The sequence below is a fragment of the Hypomesus nipponensis genome, chromosome 14, assembly GCF_054491055.1.
Source record: "Hypomesus nipponensis isolate SF chromosome 14, ASM5449105v1, whole genome shotgun sequence".
Lineage (NCBI taxonomy): Eukaryota > Metazoa > Chordata > Actinopteri > Osmeriformes > Osmeridae > Hypomesus > Hypomesus nipponensis.
The window spans coordinates 10,006,393-10,030,203 of record NC_140374.1 but is presented as its reverse complement, the minus strand read 5'-3'; the positions used below and the strand labels follow the sequence as shown (position 1 = coordinate 10,030,203).

Genomic DNA, 23,811 nt, shown 5'->3' with positions numbered 1-23,811 from the left:
CTCCCACCTCCGGGAGAGCTTCGATCATGTCTCGGGGGGGGCCGGGGACATTGAGTCCGAATGGGCCATGTTCCGGGCCTCCATTGTTGAAGCGGCTGACCGGAGCTGCGGCCGCAAGGCGGTCGGTGCATGTCGCGGCGGTAACCCTCGGACCCGGTGGTGGACTCCGGAGGTGAGGGATGCCGTCAAGCTGAAGAAGGAGGCCTATCGGGCTTTATTGGCTGGTAGGACTCCTGAGGCAGCTGATGTGTACCGGCAGGCCAAGCGGAACGCGGCTCTGGCGGTCGCGGAGGCAAAAACCCGGGCATGGGAGGAGTTCGGCGAGGCCATGGAGAATGACTTCCGAACGGCTTCAAAAAGGTTCTGGACCACCATCCGGCGACTCAGGAGGGGGAAGCAGTGCTCTGTCAACACTGTATACGGTGGGGACGGTGCGCTGCTGACTTCGACGGGGGACGTCCTGGATCGGTGGAAGGAATACTTTGAAGACCTCCTTAATTCCACCAACACGCTTTCCGACGTGGAGGCAGAGTCTGGGGACATCGGGGGGGGCCCTTCTATCTCTGGGGCCGAGGTCGCCGAGGTGGTTGAAAAGCTCCGCGGTGGCAGGGCCCCTGGGGTGGACGAGGTCCGCCCGGAGTTCCTTAAGGCTCTGGATGTTGTAGGGCTGTCTTGGTTGACACGACTCTGCAACATCGCGTGGACATCGGGGACAGTGCCTCTGGACTGGCAGACCGGGGTGGTGGTTCCCCTCTTTAAAAAGGGGGACCGGAGGGTGTGCTCCAACTTTAGGGGGATCACACTCCTCAGCCTCCCTGGGAAAGTCTATTCAGGGGTCCTGGAGAGGAGGGTCCGCCGGATTGTCGAACCTCGGATTCAGGAGGAGCAATGTGGTTTTCGTCCTGGCCGTGGAACAGTGGACCAGCTCTATACCCTCCGCGGAGTCCTGGAGGGTACATGGGAGTTCGCCCAACCAGTCTACACATGTTTTGTGGATTTGGAAAAGGCGTTCGACCGTGTCCCTCGGGGGCTCATGTGGGGGGTGCTCCGAGAGTACGGGGTACCGGATTCCCTGATCGGGGCTGTCCGGTCCCTGTACGACCGGTGCCAGAGTTTGGTCCGCATTGCCGGTAGTAAGTCGAACTTGTTTCCGGTGAGGGTTGGACTCCGCCAGGGCTGCCCTATGTCACCGATTCTGTTCATTACCTATATGGACAGGATTTCTAGGCGCAGCCAGGGTGTTGAGGGGGTCCGGTTTGGTGACCTCAGGATCGGGTCGCTGCTGTTTGCAGATGATGTGGTCCTGTTGGCTTCATCGGGCCGTGACCTTCAGCTCTCACTGGAGCGGTTCGCAACCGAATGTGAAGCGGCTGGGATGCGAATCAGCACCTCCAAATCTGAGGCCATGGTTATCGACCGGAAAAGGGTGGAGTGCCATCTCCGGGTCGGGGAGGAGATCCTGAACCAAGTGGAGGAGTTCAAGTATCTCGGGGTCTTGTTCACGAGTGAGGGAAGAATGGAGCGCGAGGTCGACAGGCGGATCGGTGCGGCGTCCGCAGTGATGCGGGCTCTGCATCGGTCCGTCGTGGTGAAGAAGGAGCTGAGTCGAAAGGCGAAGCTCTCTATTTACCAGTCGATCTACGTTCCTACCCTCACCTATGGTCACGAACTATGGGTAGTGACCGAAAGAACGAGATCGCGAATACAAGCGGCCGAAATGAGCTTTCTCCGCAGGGTGTCCGGGCTCTCCCTTAGAGATAGGGTGAGAAGCTCGGTCATCCGGGAGGGGCTCAGAGTAGAACCGCTGCTCCTCCGCGTCGAGAGGAGCCAGCTGAGGTGGCTCGGGCATCTGATTAGGATGCCTCCTGGACGCCTCCCTGGTGAGGTGTTCCGGGCACGTCCCACTGGGAAGAGGCCCCGGGGAAGACCCAGGACACGCTGGAGGGACTATGTCACTCGGCTGGCCTGGGAACGCCTCGGGGTCCCCCAGGAAGAGGTGGTGGAAGTGGCCGGGGAGAGGGAAGCCTGGGCCTCCCTGCTTAGGTCGTTGCCCCCGCGACCCGATCCCCGGACAAGCGGAAGATGACGAGACGAGAGACGAGATAAGGTACGAGAGGCAGTACTTTATCGCCAATAAAGTACGTGTTCCAGGGTTTTCCGGCCCTCCGCTGCGCGTCGAGCCTAACAACACCCTTGAACACGTACTTTATTGGCGATAAAGTACTGCCTCTCGTACCTTATTGCTTAAGTTAAGCCCACTGTTTTACTCCCTGTTCACCTATGATTGTGCAGCTGTCAGGCCAAATAGTCATCAGCAAACTTAATGATGGTGTTCGAGCTGTTAGTGGCTGTGTCAGGCCAAATAGTGTCCTACCTGACGTCACAATGCCGTTCCGAAGCAAGGACGCGTCCGTCACTATGGCGACCTTAAATTCCTGAGATATCTAATCGTGCTAGCAGGAAACTGTCATGGTTGCTATACTGGTTACTAGGTAGGAAGTTTTGTATTTAAGATTATTTAAACCAGTTTATTCTACTCTACTATTTAAAGTATTCACTCGTTCGACATTCCCGAGACAGCAACGCGCGCAGGTAGAATACTATACGGGTTGCCTTCCCGGTCTGTTAAAATTGACACTAAATAAGTAATTTTGTTGACGAAAACAACTGGGTAGCTAGCATCAGCTATCGAACGAGTGAAAACTTTAAATAGTAGAGTAGAATAAACTGGTTTAAATAAGCCTAAATACAAAACTTCCTACCTAGTAACCAGTATAGCAACCTTGACAGTTTCCTGCTAACACGATTAGATATCTCAGGAATTTAAGGTCGCCATAGCGACGGACGCGTCCTTGCTTCAGAACGGCATTGTGACGTCAGGTAGGACACTATTTGGCCCTAGGACACTATTTGGCCTGACACAGCCACTAACAGCTCCAACACCATCATTAAGTTTGCTGATGACACCACCATTATTGGCTGCATCAAGAATGGTGATGAGTCTGCCTCATAGCAGAGGTGGCACCAATGACATCCTGGTGTCAGGATAACAGCCTGCTGCTCAATGTAGCAAAAACCAAGGAGTTGATAGTGGACTACAGGCGGCTGCAGGGAGAAAATGCACCCATTCATATCGGGGGCACAGCTGTGGACAGTAAAAAGTTTCAGATTTCTTGGTATTAACATCAGCGAGGATCTGAGCTGGACACACCATATCATACATGTCAACACAGTTTTCGCCGGGAGTCTCCTGTATTTCACACCCATCTCCTGCCCCCCTCCCGTTTTGTAATTTCTCCCGTGAAACTCCCGTAATTTGTATGGCCAAACCTCATTATATAAATATTCACATCAATATATTATTTCAATGTTGTCCAGTTGCCAGATCTTGTATGAAACCCATATCCTACTCACATACTACTTAGGCAATCATACATTTTCAACCCATTTGTAACCGCAACCAGAGCCCGTCTATATTAGGCTAACTACATTCTCTGCTGCAACCTACAACCCAGTTGTGCTGTTGATATCTCCGCAGGTAGGCGGGAGAATTTGAAAAATACATGGTCGATTTTTGATACAGAATCACTTGTAGAAATGGCAACAGTCTCAGGTGGTGCTACGGCAAAAAATAATAATATATAGCTGCAAATTAACAGTAGGCTACACAGTAGCGGACTGGCCATTGGGAGCACCTGGAGGATTCCCGATGGGCCGAAGCACTTCTGGTTGCCTTATAATTCGCTTGCCTTATATATTTTTGTACAACTTATAAAAATTTAGGCAGAAGATTGACCGACACGGTTGGCCAGCAACACGGTTGGCCGGCCCCTCTTTCCCCCAGGACAGTTGGTCTATTCCAAATGAATGTCTATGCACACAAGTGACACTGACATATAGAAAGCTAGCTAGTAGAGACAATATAAAGATGGAAAACCAGGCCAAGAAACGTAAACTTAATTACCTTCACTGGACAATGTTTTACCAATTGAAAAGGCGGCTATGTTTGTTTGTTTTACATAAAGCCTCAAAACGTTTTAGCTCAAATCAGCCACAAAAAATACGCTCGCGCGCTATGTGCGCTCGCATTAGGCGTTGAAGACCCTATAACTAGCATCACATCATGCACAGAAGTTGCATACATTAGCAGGGCGCTCGCTGTGGTGGCGTATACGGGGCCGGTTCTGGTGGGCCGGTCTGGATCAAAGTCCAGGGCCTATTTTTACTCCCAGTTCGTCCCTGACAGTAGGCTACATGGACGGAGGAATTTAATTAGACATTAAATTCCCCCCCCCCTCCAATGTTGACAGGTATGCCCCATATTGGTGTGGTTACAAGGACAGTGAAACAGAGGCTCTTTTTTTTTGCGGCGACTGTGGAAATTTGGCATGGACTGCACTATACTGACCAATTTTTACCACTGCACCATTGAGAGCATACTGACTGGTGGCATTACAACATGGTTTGGCAACAGCACTGCCCAGGACACGAAGACACTACAAAGAGTGGTCAAATCTACACAGCGTATTACAAGCGTTACCATCCATTCAGGACCTTTACAGCCAGCTCTGCAGAAACAAGGCCAAGTGGATCATTTCTGACCCTAGTCAACCCTGTCAGTCTTTTTTCCCTCCTGCCTTCTGGAAGGCTATACAAGAGCGTAAGGTCCCGTTCCAGCAAATACAGGGATAGTTTTACCCACATGCCATAAGGATGCTGAACTGTCCTTGAAATATCTTTTTGCACTACATTTTTTTATTCATTTTTTTATACCCTTTTTCTCCATTTTCCAGTATTTAAATTATTTATTCTCTGAACGGTTATTGAGCACAAAGAATTTCATTACTGATAAATGCTGTTTGAGTATATGATAATAAACTCGAACTAACTCAGTGGCGATTTCTTTAAGGCTGCAAGGGAAGATCAGCGTCTCCTAAAATTCATGGTCCAATATTTACTATTGTGTTAACATTTTTAGGGCTGCAACAACTCGATTGTTTGAGTTGATTAATCGATTTAAATTGATTATTAAGTGTTGGCAACGAATTTCATTATCGATTCGTTGTGTCGCACAATTATTACACCACTCAATAAGTCGCAGAGATGTTTGAGTATTTTTTTTAAATAGTTTCATTGAGCGCGGAGCAGAGCGAAGGTAGAGGAAAGGCCACCGGAGAGACATTGTTGAGTAACGTTGTTCTGAAACACATGGCAGAGAAATCAGTACGACCTAAGTCATCCAAGGTGTGTGGGAGCATTTTACACTAAATACGTCAAAGGTGTGTTAATTGACCGAGGTGAAGTTAGTTTTGTATTCGACATTCGTCTCACTTTCGGAAGACACTACTTTGCAGCGTCGCGTTAAGGACCGGGTGAAAACTACCCATACCATTTTGAAAAATGTAGATTTTTATAATATTTTTATGAATATAAACCTCAAATAGACACCAGAGTATCTTAACAATGTCGGGTATACTTCCACAGTATTTTGGAAGTATACCAATCTTTGAAAATAGCTTAATCCTCGCAATTTTTTTTTTATTTTTATTATTTTTTTGTCAAAAAATCTTAAATATAAACCAGATTATTCTAATAAAGTCTGGCCTACTTCCACCTTTGAATAAAAAAAAATGTTTTAACTATTGTCAAACAATTAAAATATTTAATCGTGATTATTCGCATTAATGTCATAGTTCACTTGCGATTAATCACAATTAATCGCACATTTTTATCTATTCTAAATTTCCTTTTTTTTATTAATTTTTTTCCCTTGATAATTTTTTTTCTTTTTGGAAAAATGGTTCGGATTGCTTCGTGCAAATATTTTTTATTTATTGAAAACAACATTGCAATCGCCTGGCTTTGACGAGGGGGCGGAGAATTTGCATCAACTGTGTGCTTGGCCATCAAGTGGTATTTCAGACTGGACGTGCTGCGATGATAGCTTAGTTTACAACGACAAAATACACAGATCACTTTGGTCTTGTCAATGGAACCATTTGGCAACTTTTTAAAAGTAAACTTTCCATTCAGAATCGGATTGGCATCCATTTCGGCGTCTCGCGCTCGCCATCCACTCAAAACGTTAGCCTACTACCAGAGAATGTCTAATATCCGTAAACGGGCTCTGCAACTACTCTTTAGCCAGCTCGCAAGCCAAACAAGTGTGTGTGGCGTGCCTGTTGTTTTGTTTCCAGTCTAGCTAGATCCGCTGTGGTGTTGTAGTTTTTCTAACGTCGGTAGTTGTTGCAACAGCATGTGAAAAAAACTACAACGTTTGCTAGGCCAAAAAGACCGTTAATAACGCGATAATACAATTGACGGCGTTAATTTGGGTTTGCGTTAACGCCGTTTATAACACGTTAAACTGACAGCACTAGCTAAAAAAAAAAACTCAAATAAATTACTCATCTCTGAAATTAGTATTAAATCCATGCTAATATTAATAACTTTTTCTAAATTGTGTGCCTGTTTGTGCACATTCTGAAGATTTTTTGCACTGTGAATTTGCACTGTCAGTTCTGTTTTGAATAAAGGGTTGGAAATTAATGCTTTTTTGTTTTGTTTTTATCCAATTCATCGATGAATCAAAAAAAGAATCGATTACTAAAATAATCGTTAGTTGCAGCCCTAGACATTTTAAATGCATTAGAACATGTTTATATCGTTCGGGGGGGCGCTGTTCATACATTTTGCCTAGGGCGCTGAATGTGCTAGGACCGGCACTGCGTAGCCTAGTAAGTGTGGTACTGTCTCCAAATGTGTATATTTGGTCATGTCAGAGATTACAGATTACATATATTTCATTATAGCAATGCTGAAAGGTGATGTAGCTTTAAGTTTTGAGTGACGCCTGTGAACCATTGATATGGTTAAAAGAATGATGGGATTCGTCTTAATTTACCCTTACTATGTGAGTCGTTGGTTAAACTCCACGGATCAGGCCGTCTGGGTTCTAGTAGACTATTTCTTGGAACTCAGCCCTGGGTAGGTTTCTGTCACAGCCTGTAGGTAAGAATGTTGTCCTTCTTACATGATTTCTCAGGTGAATAGCGAGATGAGCTTTTCCACGCTCAGTGGCTTTTTGTTTTGGAAGGGTCAGGTATGCTTTTGTCTGCAAGCATTCCAAAAGATACACTCCCTTTCTTGCCATAAAAAAATTGACACTAGCAGAGTTGCGATAAGGAATGCACAAACACTCATGTAGTCCCCAAAGTGAGTAGAATTGTTCATATCCAGGCTCAAGTGACATTAGCTGCAGACGTGGTAAGATTGGTCGTCCCAGATTGGTCGATTCCCTCGTTATTTTCAAATCACACCTTAAAACCCACTTATTTATTTCTGCTTTCACCTGAAGTCCTGGTTACAGTTTTGTTTGTTTTCTGTGTTGTATTTAGAATGCATTGTTTTAATTGCTCTGTCCGAAATTAAATACATAAAATGTATTTACAGTTTTTAAATACATATTATTCGATCTATCAGAGGTTTACATCTGAAAACAGGGAATATCAGGGTCTAGGTCTATAACATGCTGAGTTCACCAGAGACGTAAACAGCAGGGCTAGGCTAAGATTCCAGTGGATCACTCATCAGTCAACTGGTTGTTGGGGAGAACAGGGTCCATCATTGACATCTTTAACAGTCAGGGTCACATGGCTTATGTGGCTAATTCTACGGCACACAACTGTACAGGCTGTCAGGCCCCCTATAACAACGTGTTGTTGGTACAGAATGCAGTTGTGTAAGCAGGAGACTCTACAGGCATGGGTGGGAGCCACAGGGTGAAGGGCGGGTGGACAGCCACCCGGTCATTAACTGTTGCTGTGAAGGTTTGCAGTGTAGTAGCTCTCTGTTCTGTCTGTTTATTAATTAGACTGTGTTTATTTTTCTTTCTGGTTTTCTCCAGGTCACATTGACGCGCTCACATCGAAGGTAGCACAGCTAAAAAAGCTTCCAGTAGACTGGACGCAGAAAGCTTTGATGGACTTCAAGTAAGTTCTACCCCGGAGGGGATAGTAAGTTTCTGGTTGTAGCTTCTAAAGCAGAGAGATATGGCCACTTGTTCCCTCTCTATCTCTAGATATCCTTTTATCCAAGTGCATGCTCAAGTGAACGCATTTTATCAAGTGATGCAGTGGACACTTTTCATTGACAGATTGCAGAACTGCCGTTGAATGGAATTGAAAATCTTCTAATTCTACTTGCAGGCCATCCAAGTCACTGAACATATTGCATCATTTACTGAAGAAGGTTACTGTGTAAGTCCTTTTTTTATCACCAACTCAGTCTTTGGATTTGACAGGTACACATTGCATCATATCCTCTGTAGAATAAGTTGTCATTAAGGCCCCAGGCAGGAACAAGCTACCTGCCTGCCAACAAGTCTGTGTTTGTGTTTTAGAGCGCTCCTCAATCTTCTTCACAATAGAAGTGTCAGTAAATGTTTTCTGGAGACGCAACTCGCTGGCAAACTACCCCTCCCTTTTCTGGAAAGAGAACTAGTGTTCAGGTTCCCATGTGTCTGCTGGGCATAAAGCCATGATTTTCTATGGTGTGTGCAGGTTGGAGGAGGGGCGCTATATGATCGGCCATAAGGCTGGGGAGCCATTTGTCACCATCTACAAAGCGGCGGAGGGGAGGAAGGTCAGCCGGGGGGCGTACGACCTGCAGCAAGCCCACAGCAGGCTGCCCCAGCCCCCCACCCAGGGACGTGTGCCCTGGGTGCCTGTCGACCCAGCCAATGTGCAGCCCTTCCACAAGAAACACGGCAGAGTGCCATGCACCTTCCCCCCTCGGGATTTCCAGAAGGTATGCTGGTTCACCAACCCGCCTTCAACGCGCTACACACTGTTAAGTGACTGATGTTGTCACATCGCCTCGCACGTTGTCATCGATATTTAGCAAAAATGATACCATTGCTGTGAAGGAATAGTTGGTGCAAAGTTTAGTGTTCTCAGGGATACCCGCCACACCTGGCGTCCATCCACACAGCAAGGCTGAGACAGCCAAGGGAAATATGGAAGCCTCCTCACACCCAGCCTGCTCAGGGAAGACCAAGCCCCTAGTATCACCATGCTCTTGCAAATATTTACCAAAAATACATTTACAAACTCCCTGCTGAAATTACCCTGAACAAATGGTTTGTGTACTATAGAGAGATGGTAGTGAATGATGTGGGTGTACCAAATTCTTTATTTGTCTATGAATGTTTTACTGTTTAGGTAGTTTAAATTATCGACCATTAATAGCACACGATCTTATCAAGACCCTGTTCACATGCCTATAAGTACTGGCATTCCCTCTCACATACCTCACAACACATCTAGACAGAACGAGACTGAGACAATGGAGATACCACTAAGTGTAGAAATATAAAAATATCCATGTTAAATACGTCAACAGTGCAAGGACAGCTGTCAGTTAAAACTGTCAGACGTTCCTCAAATAAGTGGTGAAAGCACTGATGGTTTCCCGCGGTTACATGCCTTCAGGCCTGGATCACACACATAAGCGAAGCTAGTTTCAGGCAAGGCACTTGGGCAGTACACGTCATCCGCTCATTAACTGCACCTGTGTAGCCAGCACAAGCCCATTGGGCCACGTCCGATAAGGCGGCATTAAAAGGCTGCGCGTATACGCACACACTCACCCCCGGTTGCTGTATGGTCTGTGCTGCTGCTGCCCTCCAACATCCCCTTTTCCCCCTTGCTGACTGTATGTTCTGTCATCAGGGGGATTATATCTCTATTACTCCCTGTCTCATATTTCATGTATGTATGTGTCGCATCAAGGAGGCAGGGAGTGCTTCCCTTAGATCATCCACTCCACCAAAGTCAAACCTATTTCCATGGTTATCAATAAATGGTCAAATCTAATATGTGAGTGTCTTGACTGAACTCACCTTCTGTCATGCTGCTTGCTTCCACACTCAGAGCTAGCTAGGGGAATTAAATTAGATTGAATTGACCTATTCCACTTCATATGTCATCAAATGAGACATTCATCAAATAGCCTAGTGTTCACCTTTTAAATATGCTATTGTTATGCTATTATCCCTTTATTTTCCCATTTCTCGCTTTGGTTTCTAGCAGGCTGTACCCAAGCCCAACCAGGGAGTCAAGAAGAAGAAGAACAACAAAGGGGCGCGGGCTAAAAGACGCGATGTGTGGTTACAAAAGAAGAATCAGAGGGACAATAACAAGGACAAGTAACCAGACAAACGTCCATCTGGTCCAGTGACTGGGTGGTCGCTGTCCCCTCTGCCATTGTAGGTCACAAGATTACTTGGACATAAAAATGTTAAAGCACTTTGAGCTTACAGTTGTTTGTTTTTTGACACTTTGTATGTTTGAATTATGTGTAGTTTGTAATGTAAATAAAGTAGGACAACAGCAAAAACATGTATTTAGTATTCTGTAGACAAGTCTCCATGTAGAATTTTGGACTTGAAGGCACATAGCTCTCAAGACACTGATGTTGCATCGTGGGACAACAGAGTTTATATTGTGCTTCTCCCTCCCTCTGAAAAACACGCCACTGGCTAAAACTGACCTTTTTATGCCCTTACAGTAATATGCAGTTTATCTTCCAGTCAGATTATGTTGCTTTGTTTGTGTTAACGGCATTTTTGTGCTTTATTGGATAGTACAATTCAAGGTAGATGGGGAAAAGTATGGGAGAGAGAGAGGGGAATACATGCAGTTTAAACTGCTGCGGTAAGGCCTCAGCCCATGTGGTACACACTTTACCCTGTGAGCCACCGGGGTGGCACCAGTTGAACTGTTTTGTTATGAGCAATCTGACATGTAAATGTTCTGGTGTTGTACTTTTCCAGGCAGTGGAATACCAGAGCCACAATACCCAAGAATGTCAGAGCTCAGCAATGGCACTGGCTCAAGGTAAGGCGCAGCGCCAGAGGAGCCCAGAGCCAGATCTGGCTGTGGGAGAGTGGAGACATGAGTCAGGGTGGGGCTGTGTCTGGAGGCAGGCTGCTCTGCATACAGGAAGTTTGGAGAGGGGAAGAATGGGGAGGAGATTAGGGCTGAGATTGAAGTGCAGTACAACGCCCCGTGGTATTTAACCACCACACCCATACTAGTCCACACATCCAGGAACATTCTGTGCAACATCTCAACGCTGTAGTCAGGTAAGATGACGTTTTACTAGTTACAAAGGTATTTAGTATGTTATGTTTCTGAGAGTGAAATTAAATATTAATAAAACACTCCCCTTTCTACAAAGAGATTGGAAGTGGCCGTGGTTCTATTTTTCCAGGGTGTGTTTTAGGCTGAATTTGGGGATTTTTGCCAGATCCTTAAAAATCCAAGACACTTCTCTATTATCGGTCCCAGTTCATAAAATGTTTATTGAAGATGATGAAGACGAAAAGGATATGAACACTTAAAAATAATTATGATAGCAATAGTACCATAAAGACAGCATTGTCTGAAATTTAAATCACAAAGAAGTCATTGCTGTATGATCTTGTGACTGTTGCAACAATTTAATGTACATTCATGCCCATTCAGCTATTGTTAACCAAAACTTTACAAATCTGGGGGTTAATGTAATTGTCCTGTATTCTTGCACAAAGTAAATGTGACCTTTGCATGGGCTGCGTAGTTGTGCAACACCTGTGATTGGGATGCCATGATTAGTTTTCTGACACACTGTTGGGTTCTCATATGGCACAGGCTGCTAAAATGGCTTACAAACTGACTCCTGTTCATCCACTTTATTTAGCAGGGCAGTCAAAATGGCACTGGTTTCTGAGTTTCTGGGACAGCTTAGCCTAAATGTTGGGGTAAGCACTGTATAATGTTCTTAATCTATATTTTCATAATACCTCTCAATGAGATAAGACTCATAACATATTTCTGTTTTTGGTCTGTATCCATAGTCCTCTGAACCCACCTACCCCACAGTAGTACCTGCAACTAACTTCGACCCAGAAAAAGATGCGGCCAGAATAGAGACTGCTGTCAAAACCAAGGGTGAGAAAGACTGAGAGATTTGCAGTTTGCTTTTCTGTAGCTGGGGCCTATTCCATAAAGGCCGCTCAAAAAAGCTAGACTTAAAGTCCTAAACCAGACTTGAATAAGTTGAATTAGTCAAGCGGGGCTAAAGCGGTTCCATAAAGGCCCATTTCAGCTCACGCAGCCCTTCTAATTCAAGCCAGATTTAAGTAGTCAAGCTAATTGCGCGTGCACCCTATTCTTAAGCAGCCCGAGAGGTAAAACATGGATCATATAATCCACCACGGCAAAAGCAATGTACACGGCCACGTGACTTCTTCCTGAAAGAAGCTTCCCTTTAAATTGTGTACTATGACAGCTCCCTCATCCACCGCTTCAATCAAAATAAAATGACACGCCATGATTGACGTTGTGAACGACAGGCTACGTAGGTCGAGGACCTTTTTAGACCTTTACTTCGTTGATTAAAAGAAACCCTCTAAACTCATCTAAATTGGCATTTTTGACATTGTTTAAAATAAAAAGCCTACTATTAATCAATACATCCAGTAGCCTAACTTTTTTACATGGTTTTTGTGCCGGGGAAATTGAGGGCGGATTTAGGTTTGTTTTGCAATTGTAGGCTACTGTTAACAATTATATTGCTATGATAATTAAACTCTAATAATTAGGGTTCCTCCGTAAGGAGGAAACCTATTGTTTTCTTTAGTTTTATTAGGATTCCTCCTGTAGGAGGGAACCCTATTGTTATTGGTGGTATTATTATTTATTTTTTTTACCCATGGGAGTCAATGGCAGCCCCTAGAGCACAACGGTAAAAAGTTGTGAAATTTGGCATGTTGAAACTGCAGACCATTAGTAACTACCACACCAACATGGGCCATGTGAGACAATAGGTGGCGCTACAGGCCACGCCCCAATATGTAAATTTGCTGAAAGTGATGCCATTTGCAGGCCATAAGTCCCAAAATGCTGAAATGTATTACATATCCCTTATTTCTTATGAGGAACAAAAAAGCCTCTAGAACCTATAACGGCCGCCATATTGGATTTTTCTGTACAATAAAGATTGAGATTTCGCTACTCCTCCTACATTTTTGGTCAATTTGTCTTCAAAGTTGCCAGAGAGGATCTCTGGACTGAGCCTCACAAAAGTTATCAATTGGATTTTTGATTTTCAAAACCGTTTGTCCGGTACAGTCAATCAAAATCATCAACAAAGGAACCAAACAGGAAGTTGGGTCAAATCTCAGCAAATCTTTAAGATATCAACACCCAACTTGGTATATCGGTGGAAGACACTACAACATGTTCCCATGTGAAAATTTGACTTAATATCTTAAAAAATTACTGATATAAAGCAAATCGAATTTATCGCTAACGCTAAAATAATGCTTTACACATCCACTGGTCTAAAACGGATACTCTGATACTATCACTAGTTCATAAGAAGACTCTTGAGAATGTTTAGTATTCAAATCTGAAAAAAAGTTGAATGTAAGATGAAAAGTAGATTTTTAGTGAATATTTTAAATATACATGCTTGGCTAATTTCAGAGCTTTTTTGCTAAATCCTCTCTCCCCTCCTCCTGCCCGCTCGTGCTCCAAATCCTCACACACACTCAGCCTTCCCTTGACACACGCGCGGGCTTGACAAGACGCACACGCAACATCTCAAGATAGTGTGGGCTGACCAAGCCCCCACTCATTCCTTAGTCTCTAGCAAAGGCCTTGTGGATCTTGATGGTATTGCATTTCAGATTTTGTATGCAAAAAGTTCTCAAAATCCTGAAACATTGATAGTATAGGCCATGAGTAACTACCACACCACAAATGACCCACCATTATACATAGGTGGCGCTACGGCCACCCCCAATTGTCAATTTTCAAAGTGATTCAATTTGCATCCCATCTGTCCCAAAATTCTGAAATTCATTACATATGCCTTATTTCTCATGAGGAACAAAAAAGCCTCTCGAACCACTTGTGATGTTAAAAAGGCCAGTTACAAAAAAAAATATTGCTGTCATATACCATATTTCTTTGATTAAATGCTGCAGACAAACAACTTGACAAGGAGGTCAAACAAACGCTAAGTGTAAAATTGAAGCTGTGCGTGTCTCTACTTTTTGTAGAAATCTGAAGTAGCATGCCAAAACATTCTTATACTTTAGCTTTCAAACAGAAAGCACTCACAAGCAGCAACAGACCTGTAGCACGCAAACTTGGGGTTGATAAAAGGCACATTCAGGAGTGGTCAAGTCAGCTACCTCGCTATATTGTATAAAATATATATATAAATAACTATACCTATAGGCCTTAATGTAATTGTTGTCCTTACATTACATACACGTCCTTTACTAAAGTGTATCTTTCCATTCATAAAGTTATTGTTGCAATCAAAGCTTTTAAAGAATGGATCTCTGCATAATGGGCCTGCCCAGAGCACAGGTGGCCTAACAGAACATGCTTCAAAGTTGTCACTTTCAAAAGGGTGGCATTTTAACCCTGGAGGGTACATAGGAATTCGACCAACCAGTCGACACATGTTTTGTGGATTTGGAAAAGCCGTTTGACCGTGTCCCTCGGGGGCTCATGTGGGGGGTGCTCCAAGAGTACGGGGTACCGGATTCCCTGATCGGGGCTGTCCGGTCCCTGTACGAACGGTGCCAGAGTTTGGTCTGCGTTGCCGGTAGTAAGTCGAACTTGTTTCCGTTGAGGGTTGGACTCCGCCAGGGCTGCCCCTCTGTCACCGATTCTGTTCATAACTTATATGGACAGGATTTCTAGGCGCAGCCAGGGCATTGAGGAGGGCCGGTTTTGTGGCCTCAGGATTGGGTCACTGCTTTTTGCAGATGATGTGGTCCTGTTGGCTTCATCGGGCCGCGACCTTCAGCTCTCACTGGAGCGGTTCGCCACCAAATGTGAAGCGGCTGGGATGCGAATCAGCACCCCCAAATCTGAGGCCATGGTTATCGACCGGAAAAGGTTGGAGTGCCATCTCTGGGTTGGGAAGGAGATCTTGACCCAAGCGGAGGAGTTCAAGTATCTTGGGGTCTTGTTCACGATTGAGGGAAGAATGGAGCGCGAGATCGACAGGCGGATCGGTGCGGCGTTCGCAGTAATGCGGGCTCTGCATCGGTCCGTCGTGGTGAAGAAGGAGCTGAGTCAAAAGAGGAAGCTCTCTATTTACCAGTCGATCTACGTTCCTACCCTCACCTATGGTCACAAACTATGGGCGGTGACCGAATACAAGCGGCCAAAATGAGCTTTCTCCGCAGGGTGTCCGGGCTCTCCCTTAGAGATAGGGTGAGAAGCTCGGTCATCCAGGAGGGGCTCAGAGTAGAACCGCTTCTCCTCTGCATCGAGAGGAGCCAGCTGAGGTGTCTCGGGCATCTGATTAGGATGCCTCCTGGACGCCTCCCTGGTGAGTTGTTTTGGGCACGTCCCACTGGGAAGAGGCCCCGGGGAAGACCCAGGACACGCTGGAGGGACTATATCTCTTGGCTGGCCTGGGAAAGCCTCGGGGTCCCCCAGGATAAGCTGGTGGAATAGCTGGGGACAGGGAAGTCTGGGCCTCCTTGCTTAGGTTCCTGCCCCCGCAACCCGACCTCGGACAAGCGGTAGATGACGACGACGACAGCATTTTAACCCCGTTTGTCCAAAATATCTAAAAGTTGGTACGCATGCCTTATATTGCTCATGGGGAACAAAAGAGTTTCAAGAACCCATAATGTCGGAAGCATGGATATTTCTCTACAGTGACAATTTGTGGGGGTTTTTTGAAAATTACTTAAAATCAGCCATTGATCCAATTGTCTTGAAATGTTGTGTACATGTGTGAAATACATGCCTGTGTCATGTCAATTTGTGAATGTTTTGCAATGTTAAGGAGGAACCCGCCATTGCTGCCTGCAGCTATGTTTATTAGGATTCCTCCGTCAGGAGGAAACCTATTGTTATTGTTAGTTTTATTATTCTTGTACCATGGAATTCAATGGCAGCCCCTAGAACCCTTCGAAAACTTTTTGTGAAATTTGGCACACTCATTAAGGAAGGTGGGTCTATACCTACACCAAGTTTCATGTCTCCCATTAGACCACTCTAGCGCCACCAATGGGTCAAAGTTGGACTTGTGTTTACACACTCAACTTTTGAACCATATGATACATTTTCATAAATGAAGTACTATTGGATTCCCTGGATCAAGACGAGTTCAACGCACACCATGGCGTCAATTTCCGGTTATATAGATTTTCCGCTATTTCCGGTTTTATCAAAAACCTTTGAAAGCCTACTCCTCCTACAATTTTTGAACAAGCCATGCTCCAGGATATACAGCTTTTTTTTTTGACAGAAACTGACCAGAATTTCTCAGCCTTGCGGGTAGCTCAATGGGTTGAAATGTTGTACTGCAAAGCATAAGGTCACAGGTTCCAGGCACAGTCTTTTGGCCTTTGATTACTTGTTTAGTCAAACTGGCAGACATCATTCTGAAATACCATGCACAATTTCATGCAATTTAACCTTGAAATGTCAACCGTTTCTTAACCTTTTCCCAAAGCTGACAAAAAACTAATACTCATATCACGCAGTCGGAGCACTGCTAGATAAGAGTCGGCTGCTAAACCGTCACAGGCAATTCTTGCAAGGAGCTGAATATGAACGCTGCCCTAGCCCAGTTTCCCACATGACTTTAGTTAGTTGTGCATTGACTGTGAGTCTGGAATTGTTTTTGGCCAAACATGAAGTCGTTTTGCTCTCTTGTTGTCCAAGTCTCGATCTTCTGCAGTGTACATGTTTATAATATTTTGCAGAGGAACCGGCATCGCTGCTTGCAGCTATATTTTAGATTGAGATATAGGCCTATGCCTGATGCCTAAACATTTGAAATCACAAACTAACATCCATACATTGACGGCTATGGTGTGTAGCCTATCAAAGCATTGTTCATTGTTTAATGCATTAGGCTAAATGTTGTAGGCTATTTAAGTTGATTTTCTATCAATGTTGAACAGATTGAATGGATGAGACTAAGAAAATGAGAATATACGTGGTAAATTATCGTTTTCCCGTTGGGTCAATGTTACAGGAACGTCTGGTTATCACCAAGTCACGCTAAGCCTGACAGTTAGTCTGACCCTGACCAGACTAGTTTTGCAGCCTAAGTTGCCATAGTAACCAAGTTCGAACTACGTTGAGCTAGCTTTATGGAACCGAATGAACTAGAAATGAGTCTGACTAACTGACCTAAATCTGGCTTATTCGGTAAACTCGCTTTATGGAACAGGCCTCTGGACTGTGGCTTTACTGAGAGATGTGGTGAGATCTATGTGGAAACTGTACAGGTCCTCAAGGCCCTGGTATTTGTGAGTCAGCTTCCTGGCTGTAAACCCTCTGACTGGAATGGGATTCCTCCGAAGTTCTCCGCCTGGTGCCGCCGGCAGAGTACTCCATCAGATAGTGCTTACGTGTTCATGCATGGATAATTTGTGGATTTCTTTCTTTACATTTTCACTCTAAATTGTTTTATTTCGGTTGTGCTAGGAGTGGACGAACAGACCATCATCGATGTCTTAACCAAAAGGACCTACTCCCAGAGGAGAGAAATTGCATTTGCATATGAGAGGAGAGCTAAGAAGGTAGAACCAGCCAGTCATATCAGCCTACAGTATACCTGAACCCTGCTTAGATGGAAGAGAACAGTTTTAGTACTCATCCCAAGCTGGAGCCTCGATGAAATTTTTTGTAAGGTTTATGAATATTAAAGATATATGATTTTAACATACTGTCTCAATAGGATATGATCACAGCCCTGAAGGCTGCCCTGTCTGGCCCATTGGAAACTGTTATCCTGGGCCTGATGAAGAGTACAGCCCAGTATGATGCCACAGAGATCAGAGGCTCAATGAAGGTAAACCTACACCACACACGTCATTTCTCTACCTTCCTATTGTGTCATTTGCCTTGCCCAGAACCAGGCCTGTACTGCTCTCTTCTGGTAAAATAAGGTGCACATAATTCCCCACTAAATAAGTACGCCACTAGATAAGTAATAAAATTGTATACTTGGTTGAAATATTGAGACGTTTCTATTTAATAATAATAATAATTTAATTATCAAAAAAGGATTAATGGCAGTATACTAACATTGTATTAACATTGTGTGAACGATGTTTTATGCCATTTTATAATGAATATTCAACCCTTGTTTGACTCTTCAGGGTTTAGGAACAGACGAGGAGACCCTGATTGAGATTGTGTGCTCTCGTAGCAAGGATGAGCTGGTGGAGATTAAAGCAGTCTACAAAGAGTGTGAGTGAGAAACCCCCCACTTCCAGACATCTGAGAGCAGCCAGCAGGTCACTGGTCAGGGTGATTGTGATTCAGAGAGATGCAGAGATTAAGAAGTTACAGAGCTCTGCGTTAATGAACCGTGGTGTCCTCCTCAGTGTTCAAGAAGGAACTGGAGAAGGATGTGGCTGGAGACACCTCTGGGGACTTTGCCAAGCTGCTGCTGGCCCTAGTGCAGGTCAGGCTAAGCTGCTGTATTGGTGTTCCTCCACTGACCTCCTTCATCTGTCTTTGATATGTGTCACACTACATTTCTGTGATACCAAAGTGATTTCTTCATTCCCGACAGGCTAAAAGGGCAGATCCCTCCGCTGTGGTAGACTATGAGAAGATTGATGAAGATGCCAGAGTAAGTTCAATCCAGCTCTGGACTTTCCCCGTCAGAAACACCAACCATATCTTCACATCTGCGAAAACAAATGAAAATTCAGACATCGCTCATTGTTTTATGGTCCGTGTGGTGTGTGAAACACCTGTAAACAATGGTGTCTCCTCAGGCTCTCTATGAAGCTGGGGTCAAAAGGAAAGGAACTGATGTGGCATCCTGGATCTCTATCATGTCTGAGAGAAATGTTCCCCACCTACAGAAAGGTATCTGAATATTATCATCCTCTGTACTTTTCAGGTCATAGATGAAATATGATACTATAGATAACACTTAATTTTCCCATATTGTCTGGAGTAAGTAACTGTGTCAGGCTTAATAGTATTTAGACTATATTCTTGTTTTTCAGGTGCATTATGCACCTGCAAAAATAATGTGCATTTATTATTATTCTCTCATTCTTTTGCCAGTGTTCGACCGATACAAGAGCTACAGCCCCTATGATATGCAGGAGAGCATCCGCAAGGAGGTGAAAGGAGATCTGGAGAAGTCTTTCCTCACACTGGGTATGTGGACCATTAAACATCCATTCACATCCATGAATCATGCCAGTGTGGATAGAATACATTAATGAGTAGTATGATACTTTAAGAGGTTCTGACAAAGCATGGCATTAAGGTATGTCTTCCCTTCTTACTTTATTAATGGTTCGCTCTCCTTTTCTTCCAGTTGACTGCTTTGAGAACAAACAGTTGTACTTTGCCACCAGACTTGGTGAAGCCATGAAGGTAATTGTTTGTTTTTTTATTTAATTTATGTTACTTTAAGGATTCATATTTTCAGGAACAGATGTAAAAACTGCATCTGCTTGTGAAAGTCTAATATTGCTCCTGGGAATACAGCAGCTGATGTCAGCAAATGGCTTTCACCAGGGTTGCATCATTTAGCTACAGAAGTGCTAAGACTGCTTCTTGGCTGTTTCTCTGTATCACTGTATTACTATATTCTCTGTATTAGAGCAAAGGAGTCAAGGAGAAGATGGTGACAAGGATCATACTGTCTCGCTGCGAGGTGGACCTCATGAAGATCCGCTCAGAGTTTAAGAGTCACTTCGGCAAGTCCCTGTACCAGACCATTGCAGTAAGTGACCCACCAATATTAGAACATTTAGATGTTGCATGCATGGCCATGCAGTCTCCCTTACCTGCTGTGTCTGTCCTTCTACAGGAGCACACCAAGGGGGACTACCAGAAGGCTCTTCTGAGTCTGTGCGGAGGAGATGACTAAAAACACCTTGGTTCGGTTACTTTGTTGACGTGTTTTTCTGATCATTTTCCAAATGATCATCATGACCCAGACTTGATCTTGCATGCAGTTCATACAACTGTCCACTAGAGTGTGATAAAGGAATGCAAGTTGTTTTTTCTCAGGACTATGGCCTGAATCCATCTTGAGGCACTGCTTTGATCTACAGCCATTTTTAATAAAGTGAAATATTTGACCATGAATAACATTTTATTTGGCTTATTCCCTAATTATTAGAGGGAAACAGCAGTCCACTTCCTAGATGGTTTTACTTTTACAACACAGTAGTCTTATTTACATAATAATATTGTACATGATACATAATACACTTGATGTGTATTTAATTAAAAGTTAGCTTTAACTGTTTGGAGGCCATTCAATTATTTGATTTTAGGTTTAAGGATGTGAAAAGACTGAACAGAACTGTATCATATTTTTCTTATTTTAAGTAAAAGACATCAGAATGATTTAATCATTAGTTTGTTTTGCTGTGTTTGTTTGGTGCTAATATTTTAATTAAAAATGTTAATTTAACCTCCAGCAAGGATGATTTGCATACTACTAAACAAGCTTCATCAGAGTGTTTCTGCTGTTTAGTTTGTGGTCTCTCAGGATGAAGGATCCGCCACAATGTTGACAAGGCAGTTCTACTGGAGTACAAGCAAAAGGCCCCAAAAGACAAGCTCTGAACTACACTATAGCAACCTCTTAGAATGTTAGTCATTAAAATAGAAGATTGAGATTGTGGATATATGAGTTATTTTTGCATTGTATTATGCAAAATGTTGAATCTGTATTTCATCTTACTGTTTTTGCATTAGTGTCGTACTGTCCATACAGACAGTTTGATTGTACAATTTGAAAACTATGAAAAGGTTTTTTTTTTGTTATCAAAGCATAAAATCTTGCGTCATTATTCAAATTATTTTATTTCGCACTTGATTTTCAGATATGAGGCTATTATTTAGTGGTTGAGTAACAAAGTAGAAAATCGTAAAGTGTTTTACAAGCCTTTGGATTTATTATCATTTTGTAATAATATTGATGAGAACATTACCCCTTTGTGATGGTTTATGTTCATTGCTGATGAAATGTAAAATATAGGGTAAAGTATGCTAAAATAGTATTTTGCAAAGCAAGGGCTGATTTATGTGCGGGGCACAAGGCAGATTAATCTCTGCATCATAAAGAGGAGAGTACCTGCCATATTTTCCCTTTTTATGTGGATGTATAACATGCTGTTCTGTTCAAGGCCAGCCCATGGGGACCTCCTGCAGACCCAAGGGGAACTCTCCTCAATTGAATCCTTGCAATTTACTGTCCCAAACCCAGGCACTTCATCACCCAGAGAGGACGGCTAAGCCCATGAATGTCAAACACGGGGCATGCATAGAGGGAAAAGGGGTAACTGCCATAAACACAACGGCAGGAGCCAAATGACTGGCATGCTAAAAACTAACCAGAGAGGGACAAATATGATAATGCCTTCATTACAACTGACTGGAATAGTGATTTGACTTAGAGTGAAAGTAGCTTGATGTTTTTATAATGTATCACTAAATAATACAAGAAAAGTAGGACGTAGTACTTTTATGTTACAAGTGTATGCCTCTGTAAGAATACAGTAATTGCTACTAGGTTTTTGACAGTATCTATCATGATAGATAGTGTTTTGATAATGTGTCAACAGTAAATGATTAAACATTTTTAAGACATGGGACTTTTACGTGGAAAAAGTATACCTCTGACAGGAGAAACTGATTCTAGGTTGGTGACAACATAATGATATTTTAACCATAGGCTTTTACCCAGACCAGGGTGAGGACTTGTTGGTGCAGCAGCCTGAGACATAGGAAGCCTTCCTCAGTCCTCCACCACTTTGTCCCTGTTAGGCTGGAGCTGCATTAGATCCTCCTTTCTCCACAAAGGCAAGACAGGCACAACTCTGAGAGGCACCAGCATTAAAGTTTTACACTACAGCTGTTTGGCCCGCCAGACACACCAATTGTACACGGGGAAGGTATTAGTGCTTCTCCTTTATTTATTCCGGGGTTATTAAACAGACCTGGAAAAACAGAGAGAATTGACAGCTCTCTCATGTTTCTTTCCCCTTTTGTCTTTACATCTCTGAACCTAGACTAATTGCCTGCATGTGCAGAGTACCATCCTGTGTTTAATTATAGACTGGACCAAAAAGGTCCTTCTCTGTGACTTGAGCAGTGTGTTTATGTGCTTGTGTGTGTGTATGCATACACAAGCCTGCAGCCATCTCAATGGGTTGCTAGCACACAAAAAATTAGCACTCCTACAGGCTAAGCTGGAAGACCTGCTCCCTTAACACAATCAAGGAGCAGAGAGAGTTTGATTAATATTTTCTTAATTATTATTATTTAATTCATAGCAGGATCCTCCATTGAATGCATGGCCTCTGTCTCTCTCCGAAGCGGCATGCTCTGCCTCATTAGGGACAGGGAGTATCCTGTATATGGTAAATAAGAAGCTGCAGCCTTGAGGGCCCGCTGGCATCGTGGCGAAGGACAGCTCCTTCTAACGACTGCATAGTCTGCAGCTCCGCAGCTCCTCCCCAGACCTCAGAGCAGGATCCCTGGCCTCGGGCCTCGTCAGGACCGCTTCCTTTCATGAGGCTCAAACTGAGACACCAGGCGCGGCGGAAGAGTGGAGCTCTCGTCACTCCGTCCCACTGCCTCCTTTGTACAGCAGTCTCCTGATGGAAACAACATAAGAGACGTGATTAAAGCCTGTCTCCTCCTCAGCGCTGCAAGCAGTCAAAGTATCTCATCACACAAAGACACAGAGAGGTTTATGAAAGAGCACTGAAGACAAGCAGGGGGTTTTGACTCTTGAGGAGCTTGGTCTGTGCTAGTGTGGACAGCCAAAAATGTTGTAATAAAGAAGGTTCAGTAGTTTTAACTTTATTTGACGGTTGGAAATTAGGCTACTGTACGAACAAAGTGTAGTCTTTGGTCGGTTTGTTTAATGTCTTTGTATCTGCCTATGCCATTAATTGTATTAAAAAGCAATGCACACAGACACAGACATACTTTCAGCTAGTTTGGCATGTCAGTGTTAATTCATGCTTTAGGCTGGACTTGATGCTGATTGTTCATCGTGCTCTTCATGGCCATGCTCTGTGGGGATATGATGAGAGAGCCCTGTGGCAGGTTAGACTCCTGTCTCTATGTCTCTTAGCTCCAAACCATTCAATTTTCTCTCTTCTCTCTCTCTCTCTCTCTCCCTCTCTCTCCCTGTCTCTCTCTGTCTTTCTCTCTTTCCCTCGGCACAAAATGCATCACTCTTCAGTCTCTCCACTGCCCACCATTCAACAGCACCTGCCAGCCCCTCTGAGACCACCACCTCCTGTGCCAGTTGAACACTGGCAGTTTCTGCGACATACAAAACAGCCGGGTAAGGTGAACAGTGTATCTTTGATAGGATTGTAAGAGGAAATGGAAGATAAGTTAATCTTAGGCCTCTATCTTTGATAGAGAAGGAAACTGAATACAAGTGGTACAGTATAATGTGTGTGTTTGTTTGTGTGTGTGTGTCCAGTGCTGAATGGGACAGTGTGGCTACAAGCCAGTCGCACTAATGATTATTGCCAGTGAAGTGGTTGTCATCGTCTAGCTGTGACTTTATCAGCTCCCACACTGTTTGCATAAACCTCTGGACCAGTGTGGGTGTGTGCATACAGATTAGAAGTAATCCTAACAAGATAAGAACAAGGGAGGCACAAATGATACCAAGTTGTATTTTCATGTTTAGTTACATATTGAGTTTATTTACTGTGTACATTTAGTTATCATACCTGTATCAAGACTATTAGGAGTGAGG

The 23,811-nt window shown here is 43.9% G+C and overlaps 2 protein-coding genes across 15 annotated transcripts in view; both read left to right on the top strand.

Moving 5' to 3' along the window:
* The window catches only part of ice2 (interactor of little elongator complex ELL subunit 2), a 37,014-nt gene extending 26,616 nt beyond the window's left edge, over positions 1–10,398 (top strand). For 4 of the 9 annotated variants that reach the window (XM_084672855.1, XM_084672857.1, XM_084672853.1 and 1 more), the window contains 4 exons: positions 7,907–7,991; positions 8,208–8,258; positions 8,562–8,808; positions 10,089–10,398. In XM_084672855.1, the coding sequence (XP_084528981.1) occupies positions 7,907–7,991; positions 8,208–8,258; positions 8,562–8,808; positions 10,089–10,211 (506 nt within the window). In that variant the 3' untranslated portion in view covers positions 10,212–10,398. Of the gene's footprint in view, positions 1–7,906; positions 7,992–8,155; positions 8,261–8,561; positions 8,809–10,088 lie in introns of those variants that run through there. The other 5 variants (XM_084672854.1, XR_014729781.1, XR_014729782.1 and 2 more) reach the window with 5 other exon arrangements.
* LOC146258539 (annexin A2-like) lies at positions 10,129–20,165 on the top strand. Of its 6 annotated transcripts, none has more exons than XM_084672863.1 (14): positions 10,129–10,267; positions 10,835–10,898; positions 11,746–11,803; positions 11,900–11,993; positions 17,523–17,617; positions 17,776–17,889; positions 18,200–18,290; positions 18,428–18,507; positions 18,619–18,678; positions 18,827–18,920; positions 19,125–19,220; positions 19,384–19,442; positions 19,672–19,794; positions 19,882–20,165. In XM_084672863.1, the coding sequence occupies exons 2-14, from the start codon at positions 10,867–10,869 to the stop codon at positions 19,939–19,941; spliced, it is 1,056 nt and encodes a 351-aa protein (XP_084528989.1). In that variant the 5' UTR covers positions 10,129–10,267; positions 10,835–10,866; the 3' UTR covers positions 19,942–20,165. The 6 variants fall into 6 exon arrangements, with proteins under 6 accessions (XP_084528989.1, XP_084528988.1, XP_084528986.1 ...); XM_084672862.1 differs by having other exon boundaries at positions 11,743–11,803; XM_084672860.1 differs by lacking the exon at positions 10,129–10,267 and adding an exon at positions 10,697–10,715 and having other exon boundaries at positions 11,743–11,803.
* The last annotated feature ends 3,646 nt before the right edge of the window (positions 20,166–23,811 follow it).

Bases quoted from the DNA above. Each gene is read 5' to 3' on its own strand.
- LOC146258539 (XM_084672862.1), top strand. From the start codon at position 10,867: ATGTCAGAGCTCAGCAATGGCACTGGCTCAAG. The intron at 10,899-11,742 runs GTAAGGCGCAGC...CACTTTATTTAG, and splicing joins AGCAATGGCACTGGCTCAAG to CAGGGCAGTCAAAATGGCAC. The intron at 18,679-18,826 runs GTAAGTTCAATC...GTGTCTCCTCAG, and splicing joins AGATTGATGAAGATGCCAGA to GCTCTCTATGAAGCTGGGGT.